This window comes from Bacillus rossius, chromosome 18, assembly GCF_032445375.1.
Source record: "Bacillus rossius redtenbacheri isolate Brsri chromosome 18, Brsri_v3, whole genome shotgun sequence".
Classification (NCBI taxonomy): Eukaryota; Metazoa; Arthropoda; class Insecta; order Phasmatodea; family Bacillidae; genus Bacillus; species Bacillus rossius.
In genome coordinates, this window is record NC_086345.1 from 7,307,812 (window position 1) to 7,327,874 (window position 20,063).

Below are 20,063 nucleotides of genomic sequence, written 5' to 3' on the forward strand. Positions count from 1 at the left end.
GCAGACGAAGACATTCAGCAAGAAGAAGTGGTGAAGGAAAGTTACGTTACACAAGACTCTGATTCAGAATCAGATTTACTTAGAGAGGGTTTCAAGGGCTTTTCCGACAATAACAATATGGGTGCTGGTAAACAAGGACACGGTGAAGTGAAGCAGGGAGAAAGGAAAGACAAGCGCTGTATAAAGAAACCCAATTGGTTGAAAGATTATATGTAAACAAATGTATGTATAGATGTTGAAGTAGAGGCTTGGTGAACACTATTGTAACTGAGGGACAGTGCTTGTAAGGTGTTATCTTAAGATTTTGTTCTGTTTGTGTCTAAAACATTATAATTTAAATATTAGGAAAGGAGAGATGTTCTGTAAGAGACTTATGGAGTGCAGGGGTTCCATGCCTTGCGAAGAGAGTTATCTTGTAATGGCGGCAAGCTAGGAAGCACAATAAAGAGATGTCTTTAGTAACACAACAATTATTTTCACTGATATGTAGTTTTCAATAGTTGTATAATTTCATAAAACTTTTCTTCCAGTCCCGTTGTCGGCCTCGACTTGCCCAGTGGTATGTAACCTAATTATTCAGTGCTCCAGGACGAGCGTTCGATGTGATTTGTAAGTACTATGTACGAACTGCGAGATGGTACGTCGGCGCTTCACGCGATATCCTAGCCAATCGGCTAATTAGTGTCAGCCCGCACGGGGCAGCCAGTAGGCAACACATAACAAACAATCTTACTAACGCGTCAATTTCTGGGACAGATTCATGTAGCGTCTCCGGAGTTACAGGCCTACGCGTTCTTAGCCAAGTGTACTACGTAATTATAATTGTGAAGTGTAATCTTGCTCAGGAATTTAGTGTGTTATATTAGGGTTTGTTTTTGTAATCATCGCATCGTGTACAAAGTGAATGACCTTACCGGGTAGTAAAATCGTGAGCCGCCACTGAGTGAGTGATTGCGCGTGTGACGATACGTTTCGGGACAACCGTTATGGCCAGGACGGGCACCACTATGTATAGGGCTGTGCCGGAGTAAATTAATAAGAAATCAGCCGGTTTTTTCTTGTTATTTTCAGGCGTCCCAAGTGACCGAAACAGCTCAGGGGGCCCTACTGTGTCGAACCACTGCCTCTAGCCACAAGGCCGAACCTACCCTGAGATTCCAAACAATAGGTACTTAAGTCACTTAAATTCACATGGAGGTAGTGGGGTTCGTGCCAGTTCATTCTAACAAAAACTTTGTTTGTGAGACATGATTAAAAAATATTTGAAGTTATCTGTCCAAACATAATTAATGGAGAAAATCAGAAGATAAACCGTCAAGTATCTATCTCCATTATATTTGACATTATTTTTGGAAGGGAAGTATTAAATGGAAAATGTTTCCGATTTTGTCCATCAATTATGTTTGGACAGATAACTTGACGCCAGCCGATAGTGTGCCTCTTAGTCGCACAGGCCGCGATGCCTTTCCGACGCCTCTCAAAGCCGTGTGCCACGAACACGCCCGAGCGTGCAACATGGTGCAACGAGTGTGAGTGCACCGAACGACCCGCAGCTAGCACCACTACCGGCCACCTCGGCGGAGCACTCTGCTGGGTGTGGCAATGTGCTTCCTCCGAACTATAGCATTCAAGGGCACATGTTGTCTCTCACAGACATAAACTATGTAATGTATATTTCGTCAAACGTTTTTACTTATTAATGCAATTGTTCAACGTGCGAATATGTCCTAAACTTGGCCGCGTCTGTTCCCCTCGCGCTGCTCTTTTGGTGCGCAATTAGCAGGCCTGCTGTAGCGCCGTGCTACACGAGATCGTCAGTATCCACCAGGAGCTTGGAGAGGCTGGTCATCTTCGCGCAACGTTGAGAGGCCACCTTCGCGCCAATTCTGCAACATCATCTAGAGCGTGAGTTACAACCCCACTGGCAGTGCGTCACCGCACAGGTCTTGACAGCCGTTGCGCGCCTAGCGTCATAACAGCAGCAACGTCTGCCACATACTGTTCTCTTCAAACTCCCCCTCTCATCATTATAAGCGGGGTTATCACCGAACAGCCATACAAGCGCACAGCTCACTTGTCGTAGCCCCGGATATCACCCCCGTGATGCGGGTTGCGTAGTATTCTCAGGGAGGGTTCAGGCCTCGTGGCGGGGGAAATTAACCTTATCCGAGCTACAATGATGTTTCGACAGTTTGACCACAAGTATTTATTGAGCCCTTCGCGTAATCTAGGTACATGGGCAATCCGAGGCACAACACCCGTCCCTCCGCGGAGTGAGGCTCGGCTGCACCTGTTTGGGGTTGGGCAGGCGCCAAGTGCGGACTGCACTCCCTGGTTCTTTATGCGACTAATGAACTGTCTCTGCCCCTTCTCTATGATAGTGAAAAACCAATTAAGTTGGAATGCCGTCGCCGGCGACGTGAAGTTCGTCCTGTTGCGGCACGCACGTGTCCGCCGATGCGCGTAATGTCCCGCCTCAAAAAACCAAGAAAATACTTATTTACAATTAAATTAGTTACAATGATGACCGATAGCGTAACGCCCGTGAAAGTGAAAGTCCCGATCGCCCTGATCCAGTCTCACCATCCTGGCTCACGTCTCGCTTCCGCACTCATCTCGCCGTGAGACCGCCTTCCTCGGCCGCCAGATGACTACTGCGTCGTTGCCCTGCGACTCTCGTCCCTGGACACGTCTGTCCTCTCCGGCCGCCAGACTTCGACTCCCCCTCCTGCCGCGCGTCTGCCTCTCCGCCCGACCTCCCCCCACCGCCGCGACACATGCAGTGCTCGGAGTGATTCCGGGTGTTGGCCTCGGCTTCGTTGCCCGGTGACAGCAATTAAAATAATACTTTAGAAAGACATATAACAATAATAAAATTACAAAAAGTACTGAAAAATAATACATAAAAACAATACATGACCCCTTATTAAATAAAAAGTACATTCTTAATATATACAAATTAAAATGTCACACTGCACGGGCAGGGTTGGTTCAGGAGTTGGCGCAGCATAACGTACTTTATGAGCAGGGGAGACACTTGGGTCGACGTCACTCTAACCTCGATCAGTCGAGGCCAGGGGATGGATAGCACCATGTAAAGTTTGATAAGTAATAAAAAAAATACTTCACATAGCGGAGTATATCATTTGTAGTGTAAGGCATCTTGGGTGGCCTAAACAGCCCAGGGATCACCTCTACGGACACGTCCCTGCCTCCCGCCACTTAGCCGAACCCAAACCCCGAGACCAATTCCTCAAAAAACTTTATAGCTTTGACGGGAAGGCAGCCGGACCGGTGTCAAGCTTAAAATGTGGTTTAAATCATTTCACACTATCAGAGTTTATTTTAGTCTGATCTATTCCAAACTTTTCTATTTTTTTCTCAATTTTGAAATTTTTATAATGCATCACAGTGCTGGATGGAATTTTTTAAACTTGTTATTATGTTTTTGCATTTTGAACATGAATAGATTTTAATCGCAATGATATTTGCAAATAAAGAACTAAATCTTTAGACATTTTTTGAAGTTATAGAAATATAATTTAATTTTTACACATACAATTTTTTTGCTTACTATAGTTATTTTAACACAATCTTATTTCCTTTTTTTTTTTTTTTTTTTTAAATAACTATATTTCGGCCATGTGTTTTTCGCCATTTAAAATAATCGTTTTGCCAGAAACTAAGGTAATTTCCGTTTTCGCTTATCACGATTTTGATTGGTTCATTGCATCCAACATCTTACTTCTTTTAGATCCTGTCCTAGTGCAAAATATTTAATGAAAACCCATCATCTGCCCATCATTCAACGCATTAAAGAAACATGGCTGCGCCTGTGTCATTTGGTGAAATCCGCTCATAAAGTAAAATACAACCTTGTAGAAGTATTTTTAAGTTGGTAATCCAATATAGATCTTCATCCTAAAGGACAGTTCAAACTTTAAAATTATGATATAAAAGGAGTAATATCGCTTATCAAAACCTCGACTTTACTAATATGAAAATTATATTGTAAACCGGAGGGTTTTTCATCGGTTTAACGTGAGCTTTTAATGTTCATTGGCATTAGTTTCGTAATTTTTTTAACTCTCTCTCGCTCAACCATACAGTTTTCAGTTGTTTGCTGTAGGTACTTGAATCTATTAAAAGCCAAATTATATCCAAATGCTCCTTTTTATTTTTAATTTTTTATAAATTTATTTTTAATTTATCTATTTATTAATCTATTAATTTATTTATTACTCAATTTTGTGTACCCAGATTATTCTACCTCTGCGGTTCATGTGGATTTCTATTCATTCTGTATCTAACAAGCCGACCTCCGTAGCGTAGTCGGATGCACACTGGCTTACGGTGCGAGGGGTCCTGGGTTCGAGTCCCGGGTAAGGCATGGGTGTACCATATATATTCTGATATTTGATAACGATTTGAAATTGAGATATCCACTGAATATAATGACCCTTTGGCCGTTGGCGAAAAAGCTGTAGGCCACATAATTTAAATTAAATAATTAAAAAAAATGTATCTAACAAAAACACATTAGCTTTATAGTATTTGCCCTTTGGATTTTTCTAAATATAGCGCCACTATCAATGTACTTTCAAGGTCGGTGAAGGTGAAGGTCTGCTCTTTGCGTATTTTGACGCGAATGACATGGTTCCTTTCCCCCCTCTCAAGGTTTTATTTTAGTTACGTCAAATATTGTATAAAGAAGATAGTCCTACTACAATAGTTGGTTAAGTGTAAATGTACTGAAAGTGTGTAACCATCTTAATAAAAGCATAATGAAACCAACGGAAACGACAGATTTGGATGAAAACGTAGCTCGGTGGCTAGATTGGGATAAGGTTTGTTTTTAATCTTGAAATAAAAATAATTTTCTTTAAAAACACAGATTTTGTATAATTAATTTTCATAGTTCTTTAAACGGTAGGTCATATGTAAGGTTATTATTTTATCAGGAAGTGATTATTTTACAATGTTAGTTTGCTGCTGAAGAAAAAAAATTGTCTTCAGCCACATTGTTAGCTTGCAGTAGTTATGCCTATGAACCCACTGTCTAGTGGTTATCTTCCCTTTGAATGTTCGTCGTTTTAATAAGTATAGGAATTGATTACATGGATTTTCATAAAGTGTGAGTGAGATACTGGTGAGCGAAAGTAACATTATTTTCATGTAAGATTAAAAATAAATGTCTTAACTATAGGACTAATGTTGCATGATTATCTTTGCCTTCCCCCTTTTTCACAAAAATTGGGTGTTTTTGAATTCCTCCTACATTAGCCATGAGCCAGTGGGATGCTGTGCTGATAGTCTGCCGCTGATTATTGTCATCGAATTAGCTAAGCGGTCACATGACTTAATTTGCTGCAGATCTGCAGGGCTGATGGAAGGTTAATTTTTAATTCTGTCGGCATACCAGTCAACTGCCAATCAGATCTGGGCATTTTTGGCCATTAAAAATGATGCAATCCAATTGGAGGCATCACTAATGTGACAGGTACTCAAACGAGAAGTCAAATTTATTTGAAAGTAAATTAAGTTTTTGATAGTGTTTTCAAATACTTAAAAAGGTTGACTTGATGTAAGTTTTTGGACATACGCCATTGCTTATCATCTTAGCAATGGCGTATGTCCAAAAACTTACATCAAGTCATGCACTCCCATTGCACAAATCTTTTAAAGATAACACTTAAAAAGGTTCACAAACAAATGTGTAAAATTAAATTCCCGTAAAATCTGTAGAGCAAAAACTATTATTAACCACTCGTAATAGAGTGAAGATCACTCAGCCACCTGTAGCCAGGGCTTCTGAGAGAAACCAAGGACTAGGGGAGAAAATGATTTCTTGAGACCCCTTTTTATTTATGTAAAAATTTTAGAACCTCATTAAAAAAAAAAAAATATTTAAAACATTACTATGGGCCATAACAATAAAATTGATATGCTTGTATCGTATTAATTGTAAGGTAACATCGATAAGATGTTAATCAATAAATTACTTGTTCCTTCTTGGAAACTACAAAAATAAGGTTTCACAAAGCAGGTATGTTCTCAGATCTGTCTGGTTTATTAGAAATCTGATATTAGGCAGGGTTTCAAAGAGCAGGAATATTATGGTATGGGAAACAAGAAAATATAGATGTTGTAACAGTTCGCTTTATGAAATAAAAAGCAAACTTTCGTTGAAAGTTTTTTTTTTTTTTTAATTTTTTGAAAGACCAAACAACTGAATCCAATTACATTCAAATAGTTCTCTCACTCATTCGACTACCTGTAGAGAATTACTCACTACTCGGGCAATGAGAATTATCAAAAAATAACGTAGACTAAGTCCTTCCGCAAAATCTTTCTGGAAGTACACGCAGGGCCGGCGCGTTCATATAGGCGAACTAGGCAACCGCCTAGGGCGCCAAGTAGCTGGGGGCGGTGCAGCACGACACATAACAGCTGATATAATATGTTTAACGATTATTGAAACTAGATGAAAATGGATTTTTGTAACAGTTTGGAATGTTTATATTGATATAAGTAATTATTTAAAGTACACGGTGACCTGTTTATGATTTGTAATAAGTAAAAAAAAACACAAGCCTGCTTACATTTGATTGTTGACAAAATCTTAGGCTCACGTGACGTATTTTGAGGCAAGGAAAAATTTTTTGGGGTGGGTGGGTGGGGGGGGGGGGTTTAAGGTTTTTCGCCTAGGGCGCCAATTTACTTTGCACCGGCCCTGAGTACACGATTAGTGTGTGGCCACCAATCTGACCTCACCTGGCCAACCGCAGTAGCCACGAGCCGAAATGCCGACACCGATGGTCACAATTTCTATTTAAATGTTCGAAATAACAAATAAAACAATAGGTTAATCTGTTAAGACTCCGGCATGGCTCTAACCACTGACGTTAAATTATTTCTCCCAAACTTTACTACATTTTTTGTGAGACGCCGCCGAAACGCGCCTTCGCAGTGCTACGATCGACAGATGACTGGTGAGATCATGGCACTGTGTTCTTCATGCAGGGAGGAGAAGTCACATGACCTCACCGACCAATCACACACACGCTTCATTCACACTACAAATCACAAGCCAATAGGAATACACAACATACATTGGAAACAGTTTTCTACACAAAGAACAGAGCCAGGGACTTTACATTCTCGTTCTCTCTCCCACATCGTGAGACAGCAGTTATCACTCAGTTCCCATGACCAGTGGGGAATCCCAGCTTTAGTCTCTGTTGGCGGGGAATTCCAGTATCTGTCTCACTCTTACTTACAAATCTCATATCCCTCTTTATCTCTATTTACATCCGCCACAGACACAGTTCCTTGTTATAGAACCATTATGCAACACGTTAATGAAAGTTAAAAACAGCAATCATTATACAAATTACTTGACAAAATTAAACTTATTTAGAAAAACCTGAAAAGTAGGCCAAAACTGGCAAAAATCCAGTACAACGACATATTTGTGAACAATTACATAAAAAATAGTAATGATTTAAAATGTCTGTTAAGATACAACGTACATTCTTAAAACACACAGCAAGTGCAAATATCAACCCTTAAAAATGGTAAAATATCATTAGAAAAGCTTTTCAAGAACTGTAAATATGAGGCAAACCTTATTTACAACATATATTAATATCCATAAAGTCTGCTTATACTATTTTAGAATACATATACTGCTCAAAAAACATTGATTTATTAATACTTATATATACAAAAAAGAGTTTAAAAGAAAATGATTTAGCTGGGAGGGCAGTGGCCTTGCAATGTTACAATGTAAAAGTGCTTAAAATCATCATCTATAGGTGTTTCTACAGGTCAAGCAAGTCATTCAAGTAAAAAAAAAAAAAAAAAATAGCCAGTCATGGGGACTGACAAAAGAAGTGAAAACTTAGTCATAAATAACTTCAAAAAGGACTCTAGTATTGTTATTTAGATGATTATTTATTAAATCATAATTATTAATAAATTATAAACATATAATAAAATAATTCAATGTGACTCAAATACAAAAAAAATAATAGACAAAAAATTGTACCACTCAGGATCCAAACATAGTAGGTAACTAATGCTCGCCAGTCTTATGCGCTATCCACAACGCTACACAGCTGACTTACATCTCGGCATTTTACTAGTAGTTGTACACCACGCCTCTACAAATGGCAATGCATTATGTTGAATATTTAAGAGAGAAGGAGTAAAAGGTCACGATCAAATGTAAAATTATTATGTACGTACTAGTTTGAAAATAAATAAAAGTTGGATTCTATCTTATTGGCTATAAAAAATATCATTTTTTTTTTATTTTCTTGTTTTACTTTTTGGAAGATTATTGTAAACAATTGTTTTTAAATTAAGAATATTGAAATTTTTTATTTCTATTTTATCGGGCGAGGGCTTCAGAAGATTTCATACAAATTTTCTCAGCTCTCTATACCTCGATTTCTATAAATATCAGTATGATGTCAGCATGATATCATTTATCCTTACATCATTTTATAGTCACAACAGATGTCAGCAGTATGTCAAAATTACGTAAAAATTCATTACCGATGTATGATTACCAGTGATGTCAGACCAAGGTCGTGTTCACTGGGCAATGCACAGTATACACATATTAAACTTTTCACGTGGTCAGTTTAACTTCACTTACTGCTACTATAGCATGTCGGTGATGCGAACTCAAGATTTTACCCATCCAAAAAGAGTCCAACACGCACATGATACAGTCGAGTATATACAATGTATTAGTGTATATATGCGTATACATGTACACAGGCCGCTGCGATTCGCCAGTCTGGCGCAACACGTCACAAGCATGTCGGTGACGTGAACCCTTAAGCTATGCACCTACCGAAAATCACCCAACGCGGCTAAAGAAGTTTTCACTTCAAAAAACTTATTTACAGTAACGGTTCCGGAAGTCACAAAACTTTAATTTCTAGCACATATTTTGCTCAATTGTGTGTTTTTTTTTTTTTGATGCCTCACCTCAGTTTATAGTAACACATTAAAAATAATTGTTCAAAATTTCCCAGTTAATTAAATCATAAGACAGTTATCTTCTAACCTAAAAATTACGTGCTCCTGCAAACAGTAGCTCTGTATTCTAGTTGTTTAATCTCTCTCTCTCTCTCTCTCTCCCCACACACATGCATGCACGCACATGCACACGCACACCCTCTCTTCGGGGCCCGGGTGCTTGTACCTACTTGGTTTTGGAGTGGAGCATGCAGCCGAGGCAGGTCGGACTCCACGTCCAAGCTGACCCCACACTTGTCCTGTTTGAGGACGGATCAGTGGACCGCTGGCCACGGGACTACTTCAGCGAGACACGGCCAGCTGGCGCACACAAATTTCATTGCGACACATTCCCAGGACTTTGTGGGAGGGGAAGATACAGATATTACTGCTGGGATGGCGGGATGCCCCAAACCACCACCAGACCCTCTGGCTGCTCTCACCGTGATGCCAGGGATGCCATACCTGCACGATAGTTTCCCGAAGTAACGCTGGATCAAGATTCATCTCTGGACAAGACGTGACACCCCTTGCATCCAGCCCGGGCCTCTTCACTACTGCACTGTCCCAAAACACAGCCAGGTGTGCCTTTGCTGTTCCTGGGACTGGTGTGGTAGTTGTGCGAGTCTTGGCCAGCAATAGGAGGATTACAATAGTTTGCAAACGCTGGGCATAAGTTAAATGGTTGGCAGGGGATGAAATGAAAAAAAAAAAAAAATTTAAAGCACAATGTCCAGAAATGCAATCTGGAAAGTTACGGGTGCACACATCATGCGCCTCTCCATGACTGCGAGTACGCGTGATTGCATAATCGCAGCGCCGTGACCTTCAGACGCTCCACGGGAAGCATGTGACGAGCCAGGTGATGTTTGGAATCAGCCGTGCACACGAATGCTGCATCAGTGGTGGGTCATGTGGTGCGGAAACTTCCCCACGATAATTTCATATTGTTTCTCCAAAAATTTACCCAGGAAATATAGTTGATTCAATTTTCAACTATGAAATTAAGTAGAATTAAAATAGCAGATTGTGTGATGGAAATGCTGAATACATATTAATATTCTGTGGCTGTACTTGAGTCGATAAGGGAGAGGTGGGGTCGAGAGGTGAAGGTATGCATTACCACTTGTGGTGGCTGGCAGGTGTAAGCGCTCAACATGAGTTCGTCTACACACAATGTCACTGCCAAGCTCCGGCCATCTGCACAGCAGTACTTACCAAGCCGTGGAATGAAATTATGTTTCACGTCACTCAGTTAGCTATTCACAGGTGGTATTTCCGTGATCTCGGTGGATTGTGGACTATGTTTGATACTGGCTTGCTGATAAGACAATTTAGCTGTGCCTGGAATTTTTCTCAATTACAGCTACTCCTTAATGTTATCTGTTGCATGTGCCCTACCAGTTTTTTTTCTTTTTTTTTTTTTCTCCGCTTTAACTCTAACAAGTATTACTTCACAATGACAAATTTTCAGGACAATATGTATGAGACTAGGAGAAACTTTGTTTATACTTTTTATTCAGTTTAAAAAAACGTGGTATATTTATTTGAATAATTATTTTCTGCTTTTTAATCTTATGTGCACATGGCAGTTCTGAGCTAAGTTTAAAGTGTCTAGCTCAACGGGTAGTTAGTTAAAAATCTATTTCAAAATTTGTACCGAAGAGACGACAGTCTAGAACCAGCTGCCCTCTGCACGTAAGTGATTATTTAGCCTCAGCGACTGTAGACTTCAAGAACACATCATGAACCTATCTTTCTTGTTCTTACTGATTGTCGAAAATAATTATGAACACCAATTTTCTTTTAATGATTTTGAAATAATATTTTTTTAAAGTAAGTATTCATATATGCGTACGTAAATAAAACAAATTAACATCAAAAATGTAAAAGAAAACTATAATAAATAATACTCTAGTTAAGTTTCTTTAATAATAAAATATTGAAACAAATAATATACCAAGAAATGTATAAACTGTAGCAAATAAAATTGAATGCACTCTGGCAGCTAAGTTCATAAAGGACTTGATAAGGTAGAGACATGTATCTCAAGAAAGGAAGTTTCATTTGTAAGATTTGAACTGAATATTTATTCAGATACTGGATACTCAAAATGAGTGAAATTTACTTGTTAGGCTTTTACTTTATTAGTTGGAAATAATTTACATTTTGTTTGTTTGGTTGTAATTCTATGGTAGTCTTTCATGTTCTTTTGAAATACTGCTGTCAGTGGTAATTCGTCTTCACAGATGTCTTATTTTACATGACTTCTTGTTCTTAAAAATAAGTATGTACATAGTGGAGGCCCCCAAGCCGGGAGGAAGGTGAGCGTTGCAGTGGCTCGTGGGTAATATGAGTGCTCTCGTTTCCCCACCCGTGCATTCACATCACTCGACCCTCATCATCTGGTGGTTTCAATGTCTGAGAGACTTGAGCGTCAATCAGTTGATTCCATGTACATAGTAACTCCCTACTATTTGCGTTAGTTGAGGGAGGATACCTTCAATGATACAAAATAGTGAATATTTTAAAATTGTTCTTAGTTCCAAATTGCTAATTACATATCTACTTTTATCATGGTCTGTAGTGGCTTCTTACATAAACGTTTTATCATTTTGTAATATGAATTTTATTTTAAAATTGGATGGCCTTTGATTAAATTGATATTTGGGAATTTGCAATCCCTCGTAGCCAAAGAAAGCTAAAACTTTCAGTTGTTTTGAACTTTTAGTGAACATCCAGAGCGAAGTCCAATTTCAATAGTTTGTTGCAAGAAAATGAGTACCGGTAATATATTTTTTAAACGTTAATTTATTTAATTAGACCCATGCTCTAAGAAACAAATTGGTACAACAGAAGAGCTATTTCAACATCTTGCTGTCCCCAAAAAAACCTTAACCATTGAATGGTGCATAAGGTTTAGCGGAATTTGCATGAAAATTTTGATAAATATGTATTAGTTGTGGCTAAAAGAAAGACAAAATTACGGTGCATAACTGTAGCAAACAGCTAGCATGAAGACCATTTTGCAGCGACATTGTCAGTGGTTTCTTCCTACAAGATAAGTTTTACTGTTAAAATATAAAATATTCTTTACTGTACATGTTTTCTGAATGATGCTTGCTACAGATGAAGCATTTTCAATGACTTATTTTTGCCTAAAGGAAGTAAAAGAAACAAATGATGCATAATTCTTAACTAAATGCACAGGCAGATTTATTAATTTTCAGAGGCTTCTTGTTAGAATCTTAAAATTAGTATTAATGACATAGAAATTCATTTTAGCATATAAACATCTCTGGAATAATATCATTAGATAAAATACTAAACAAGACCAAAATAAAAGCATAAACGTTGAGTTGTGCATGACTAGTCATGATGAATAAAATGAGTTCTAAATGTGCGAGATGTGTATTTCATGTTAAATCTGAAAACAATTTTGTGCACTTTTGTGCATTGAAAGTCAATTGTATTATACTAGTAAAAAACATATTTTGAAAAATCTTGTTTGTGCTATGAGCTATGAATGCTCAATTACTAGTTAAGATTTTTGCCAAATATTTATATAAATGATGGTACATTACATGATACTTTTTTAATTTAGGGCAATAAATAATTTTGTTTCTTTCTTCACAGTAGATTATTGTAGGCCCTAATGTTTTAAATGTAGGACAGAATGACAATGACTTTTAAATTTTTTGTTGTTGTTAAGTTGTATCTGTTGAAAGTAACTCTTCATCTGTGTGCTATACTTTGACAAGAATGTCAAAAAAAATTATTTTAGCCTAAAAAACTTAATTTTTGTTCCTCCCTAGAAATGCATTATTCATAATCGTTGAATATTAAATTCTACCAAGTTGCTATGTTTAGACACAACAACATATGTTCCAAGTGCAGTCCTCTAGCCTCAACGCAGGCATCACAGCAGCGAAGCATGGTGTCACGCACTCTAGTGAACACTTGTGACACGTCGTGTAGAAGTTGGCAACCTGCCATCGTGCTCTGTCGTAACTCCAGAAGGTTTTCACGTGTCACGCGGGTCTTGACAAACTACCGAGCGGTTGGGTCGCGTGATGGAGAGGCCTTGTGACTGAGCACAGCTCGAGTGAAGAGGCTGGAGCCATCACACAGCCGCGGCTATGGAGTGTCCCGCTCTTGCGGTGCGCACTCTTGCCAAATCTCCAACACATTACGAATTTCAGGATACTGACTGCACAAGAGGCATTTTAAGACCTCATATTGTAAATTTATAATAATTTATACTATCATGCTTATAATATGTAATACATTGCCATTTTTTTTTTTTTACTTTAACTTACAACAAGAAACTGTTAACACACATTCATTGACACTGGTTCATCCGAAATAATAAATTGAAATTGCAAAGTAAACTTGATAAATAAATTAATAACACACACCTTTTAATCACTCTCGCTACCGCTGACCAGAGCTGATACCCCTCCCACAAGGGCTGGCCTGGGGCGGTGGAGATGGCTGGGATGAAACTTATCAAGACCCTTTCCTCCTCATCTTGAAGTTTGTCATTTCTTCACAACTCTTCTTCCATGTTTTTCACCTTTTCTGCATAATTTTTCAGTTTTGTTTTGATATGTAGTCATAACCTTGTGTTATTAGGGAATACATATCATGTGCCTTGGAAGTTGTGTTATGAAGTCTTAAGAACAATTATTTCACTTGGGCCCACACCATTTCACTAGGGTTGAGCTCGCAATGATACGGGGGCAAGCGAAGTACAGTTGAACCTATGCTTTTGGCTATTTATTCAAGTTTGTACTCTTTGTACTTTCCCGTCATACTATGTGCAGCGATTGCCGCTTAATCATAAGAAATGCTGTGAGCCACTGTCTTGTATCACCCACACTTAAACATTGCATGGGAATCATTTCATACATCCTGCTAAAGTAGGATGTATTATCTAAAACAGTATCAGTTCCCTCTGGAGGAATTGGTAAAAGTTGTTGGCAAACTACTTTTAATACCCGTCTGCAGTCCTTTCATCGTGAGCGTCAGCTGTGTTCATTTGTACAAGAAAGTAAGGCCTGCGTCATCATACCCTGCACACACTAATGAAAACTGCACGCCACGTCCTGTAGGAGGGTTAATACCTGAACTAAGGCCCTCAATGGCCGTCTGTTGAGCGCTCTTCACTGTTGTGTCTTTCCATGCCTTTTCCTCACTGAGTCCCACATTTACCTGTATTCCTAAACCTTTTTACTTCTCTTAAGTAGGTATGCCGCCACCAAATTACCTATGTCATCACGTTCTATAAATGATGCGCTGTTCCCCCTGCATCGATACTCAAACCCAATGTCGTGTGTGAACCTACGCAGGGTGTTACAAGAGAAATAAGGCAGTGATTCATCATTATTAATTTATTGTTAGACTGACATTTAAAATGGGGGGAATTTTAGCAAGCAAAACAGTATGAAAAATCTTTCATTACCCAGTATGTACTACGCCATTGTTTACGTGAATTTTTTGTTTGCCTTTACTTTTCGTTTTTGCTTTACCAAGCATACTTAAGTTACCGTTACCACCCTGCAGTTCCATTTTAAGAGCGTAAATGGATTTTCTTGGGAACAACCGGTTGCCTTGGAAGCGTCCTTAAGTGCATTGTTCACACTTTTTTTAAAAAATACTCATTTACTTTCAAGACAATCTTTTGTTCCCTCCCTCGTAGCCAACCAGTTAGCTTCTTTTCAGTGTTCCACCTTCCGTAGTTTGCATTTGATTAATCCACATAAATGCAGAAACTTTGAACTTGCTTGCAGGACAGAACTAACTTCACCAAACATACAATGGTGTTTGCAGCAGTTTGGTAGTGAGCCTCTTGCAGCGCGCTCTTACGCTCATGACACGTCTTCACAGCTATGAACATGAAAACTGTTTGAGCAATTGAGATGGCGTTGCTTTTAAAAAACTAAAAAAATTCCATTCATTGTGAACATATTTTACTCTTTCAACCCCCATCTAACATTAATAACAAAAAAAAAAAAAAAACACTGATCAAATTTGTTGTGTGTCAGTTTCTGAGGAAATGCCTTTTAGGATTAACAAAATTCTATAACTGAAATAGGAAGAGTTTATTTATAACAGAAAAAATTCTGAATAGAATACATCTGTGAGTTATTTTTTTTTATGTGATATATTTGGAATAATATAAAAAAAATTGCGCTTAGAGACCACGCACATTTTCGATCAAACTATCCACATAAAAGTGAATGATAATTATAAACTCAGTGGCACAAATCAATAACTCTATTCCACATAAATAAATAAATAAATTGTATATTCTTTAAATAAAATAAAATTAATATGGCAGCGTCAATCGTCAGCCGTTATGAAAACTGAGGAGCAGACAAATGCAAGCAGCGTTACGGGAATTCCGTAGCATCGCAAACCTCTCCCCTGCCGTCCCCCTTCCGGCCGTTACAACTACATACTGCCCCCCCCCCCCCCCCCTTTTTTTTTTTTGCCATCTTCTCATTTGACCACTAGTGCATGCGCCACTGACGCACTTTTCTGCTCTACCTGATCCCCCACCACGTAGCTAACTATTCCCCTCATGCAATCGGAATTTTCATAACACTCGAAAATTGTTGCCTCTTCAGTAAAGAAGTTTCACTTCAAAAATTCCAAGTGGAGAAGTTAGATTTTTAAACTTTTTTTGGCCCCATTAAAATGGCATTAAGTCTGCAAAATATACATACACACACAATGCATATTTCGATGCTATAAAATTTGCAAAAAACTCTTATTCTAAAAAAAATACAATTTTAAATTTGTATGATGTAACATGACAACAGAGAGCAAACGGAAACAAGGACAGTGCTAAGGGCAGTCTGTGTGTGTTAGGAAGAGAGTGAAAGTGACCTTTTATTTCCACGCTGCGCTTATAGCCCCAAGGCCGAACATGCCCTGTGTCTGGTTGTTAGTGTGTATGAGACCCACTCTAAACAGCTGCCCTTTGTTCATCACCGTGCTTCCTGCGGAGCGCCTGAACCGCGATACGTCACTGCTCTGCGATCGCACGTCCTCGGCTACTGGAGAAGTGTCCAGGCCTGTAACCTTGCAGAGTTGTTCCTTTAGCAGCACATTGCTTGTTTCGGCCTTCCCTTGCCACCCGCTAAATTTGTAATTTGAGTACATAAAGTTTTATCTGTTCACGTAGAACCATTTTTTTTGTCAAATGTGTGATTATTCTTTTATAAAAGGGTGATAACGTATTATTTTCTATTTTGTTTTGCGCACCTCCGTACTGCCCTCCCTGCAGTGCATAATATTGTAAACCCCAGGGGGGCTGACTTGATGTAGGCTTTTGGACATAGGTACACCATTGCTGAGCTCAGCAACGGCGTGTCCAAAAGCCTACATCAAGTCACGCACCCCCATTGCACAAATCTTTCAAAGATAGTACCCAGGGGGGACACGGTAGCGACGAAGTGCTCTGCTCTGTGCAGAACGAGGCGACTCGCGCCGAGCTGAAGGCGCTGGTGGACGCGGGCGACCGGCCGGCGCTGCTGAGGCTGTTCGGAGCACGGCTGGCGTTCGGCACGGCGGGGATCCGCGGCCGCATGGGCCCCGGGCCCGGCCGGATGAACCACCTGGTGATCGTGCAGACGACGCAGGGCCTGGTGGCGCACCTGCTCGGCGAGTTCCCCCGCCAGCAGGACAGGCAGCGAGGGGTGGTGGTTGGCTACGACGGCCGGCACAACAGCAGGAGGTGACGGGGTCTCCATCAGTAAACAAAACAAACACTAATTCTTGTAGCCAGGGCCGGTGCGTCCATACAGGCGAACTAGGCAACCGCCCAGGGCGCCAAGTAGCTGGGGGCGGCGCAGCACGACACATAACAGCTGATATAATATGTTTAACGATCATTGAAACTAGATGAAAATGGATTTTTGTAACAGTTTGGAATGTTTATATTGATATAAGTAATTATTTTAAGTCCACGGTGACCTGTTTATGATTTGTAATATTAATAAGTAAAAAAGAAAAAAAAAACACAAACCTGCTTACATTTGATTGTTGAAAAAATCTCAGGCTTACGTGATGTATTTTGAGGCAAGGAAATTTTTTTTGGGGTGTCCGGCGTTGTCGGGTGGTGGGGGGGGGGGGCATTAAGGTTTTTCGCCTAGGGCGCCAATTTACCTTGCACCGGCCCTGCTTGTAGCATTAGACTAGTATGCTATTGATCAATAAATTTTTTAGTGTAGTTTATTGCAGCCATTAGATCTTTTTTGTGTGTTAAGTAACACACTGTAAATAAATATTCACTTCTAATTCTCCGTTTTCTGAAACCACCTCTGGTTATATTAAAAAGTAAGAACTAACTTTTTTAAGGCTAAGATCCTTAGTTTTGCAGCCTCCAAGAAAATTATTTCTCCCATGAATATCGTAGTAGATAAAAAATACATACTAGACAGAATTGTAAATAAAACTTTGAATTTTGTAAATATGATGATAAAATTTTTTTCAAAAAATGCTTTCTTACTTAATTTTAATTTTGAAATTTTCAAAACTAAATATTAGGTATATATTTTAACGGTACACGGCTGTTACTTCGCACACAACTTAAAGGAGGTACAATGAACAATTCTGTCTAGTAATTTTTTTAATACAACGTACAGAATTTAAATAATCTGAGTATTAAATACTGTGATTTAACTGTCACTTGCCGCTGATGAAAGGAACGAGTTCAACAGTTTGCCGCTAGAGCTCCGATTAGTTCCGAGTTTACTCACTAGATGGCTCTAATATCGCAGGAGTTCAGGCGGGAATATTATCGCTTCGAAACGGTCAAAACACAACACTAGTATCAGCAATAGTAATCAATGAATTGAAAACCGTCTCACGTTGTCGACAATTTCTATAGATATATTTGTCAGCTTTTCAGTGATGTAAATTATTATTAATATGCTTCACTTGTCGTGACAAATTTATTCATAGAATATTTTTTATTTAAAATCATCTAACTACAATTACTGAATTGTTTTAGTAGATAGAGATTTATTATAATAGTTGGGCGTCTTAAAAAAAACTTATTTTGGAAATACTAAAGTGCTAAATATGATTATAATATCTAACCTGTTTCGTTTACGGGCATCTACGTGAACGTCGCACATTACATTTTATTACAACATTATTTCACATATTATCTTAGTGACTTCATTATGTATTTTGATATGACTCTTTACCTTAACACATGAATGAATCCTGCAATCACGGTGTATTACAATAATAGCAAAATGGTTTCATATAATAATATAACTTCCAAAATCAATTTAAATTATTAAATTATTATTTATACTTCTATTCAAGAATCGTACATTCAAGACAAATAAATAATGTTTAAGATTTTATTAGAATATTTCAATTATTGTAAAAAAAATTTATTTGCAAAATGACAATGATTTTCTATAAATTTATTTAATTATATTTCTTTAGTTATATTTATTTAATTGTGTTTCTTAAATTATATTTGTACCTCGACTTAAGCTCTGGTAGAATGGGCTATACCTCTGGGTTTAATGTTACATAAATGAGTTATGATCAAAATATTAATAGTTACTATTGCAACTCTATAGAGATGTTTAAAAAAAAATAGTAACTGAAGGACCAGCCGCCTATGGCAACTTCCTCCCGTAATGATTTAGTTATGTATATAACGATACAAAAATAAGGGCCAATCTCTCGATGCTGTCGTTGAACAATGGTTAACTAAAAGTCGTTTAAAATTACCTTTGGTTTTTAACAATAGATTTTTCACTACCCAAGCATTTATTGTATCACTAACCTTGAGCAGTTAAACATTTTCGTTAGTTACACAAGTTCGTTAGAAACACAATTACAAAGCAGTGGCGATTCTTTTTTTTAATTTTTCTTTTGGGGTCATGTAAAATTATGTTTGTAAACAAATATTGGCCAGAAAGAATTATATATTTTTCAATTTAACTTCCGCTACATTATTTGCAACTATAAATGATCAAAGAAACATAAGTTCCAAGTGCGCGCATACACGCACACATATGTATACATGTAAATACTTTTGAACAAGTGAAATGAGGAGTTTTAGCAAATAAACATTCAGGTAATTTTCCAAAATACAATTTTAAAGACCTTTATATTGTGTTCTTACATTTTCAGTTAGATTTATTTAAATTATTTGGCAAATATTACAATCTAAAAACTTTTGTAAGTATGTCCAGTAATTTTTTTAGGTAATTTTATTTGTGTTACAAGAAACCGAAGACCTTGCTGAAGTAAAATTATTATGTATATAAAATGTGTTTAAATGGGTGTGTTATACTTAGATGAAATTGATCTAGAATTATATGAAATAAAATTCTATTGTTTTACCAGCCTTTGAGCTTTCTAGCTTACGTGAAATTGTTATAATTAAACTTTATTGCCTAAGTTTTGAATTGCTCGAATATGCAAAAAGTAATTCACTCGCTCACACACTGGCCTATAAAAATTCCAACCCACTACAGAGAACCACCAAATATATTGCGTAAGTGTTTCTGAAATGGAGTTAAACTTTAAAATTGCCTTTATTATTTCAAAAAAATAATTGAAAACTCCAAGCAAATGTAAGAACACGTCTTCTAGATATAATGGAAGATTATAATGCCGTGTCAGAATTCGCCTGAAGAATATACTTGTAGATACTTTGGAAGTGACTTCGCAAGGCTGTCAGAAATGGACGTGAAGTATGCTATGCAATACGCAAGTAAATGAATCTGTGTAATTCTCGCGTACTTCCAGTTGAAAATACGTCTTCATTTGAAAAAAATTTGGTCATATTTTATATATAATTTAAATAATTTAAGAGGTCGTAAAATAAATATCATTTATTTTGTATTTTACTGGTATCAATAAATAAATTGACAAAATTAATTTATGGATGTTTAAAACAAAGTTTCAGCAAACACATGTACATATTTAGCCTACCGATCGTTACTACAAAACAAAAGTACAATAATAATGTAAGATGCCTTAAATTC

At 37.9% G+C, this 20,063-nt stretch overlaps 1 protein-coding gene across 2 annotated transcripts in view; it reads left to right on the top strand.

Annotated features, from left to right (window-relative positions):
• The first annotated feature begins 4,585 nt into the window (after window positions 1-4,585).
• Window positions 4,586-20,063, top strand: part of LOC134541468 (phosphopentomutase) — a 67,978-nt gene continuing 52,500 nt past the window's right edge. Inside the window, exons 1-2 of one of the 2 annotated variants that reach the window (XM_063384949.1) lie at window positions 4,586-4,847; window positions 16,515-16,777. In XM_063384949.1, the coding sequence (XP_063241019.1) occupies window positions 4,785-4,847; window positions 16,515-16,777 (326 nt within the window). In that variant the 5' untranslated portion in view covers window positions 4,586-4,784. The remainder of the gene's footprint in view (window positions 4,848-16,514; window positions 16,778-20,063) is intronic. The other variant, XM_063384951.1, reaches the window with a different exon arrangement.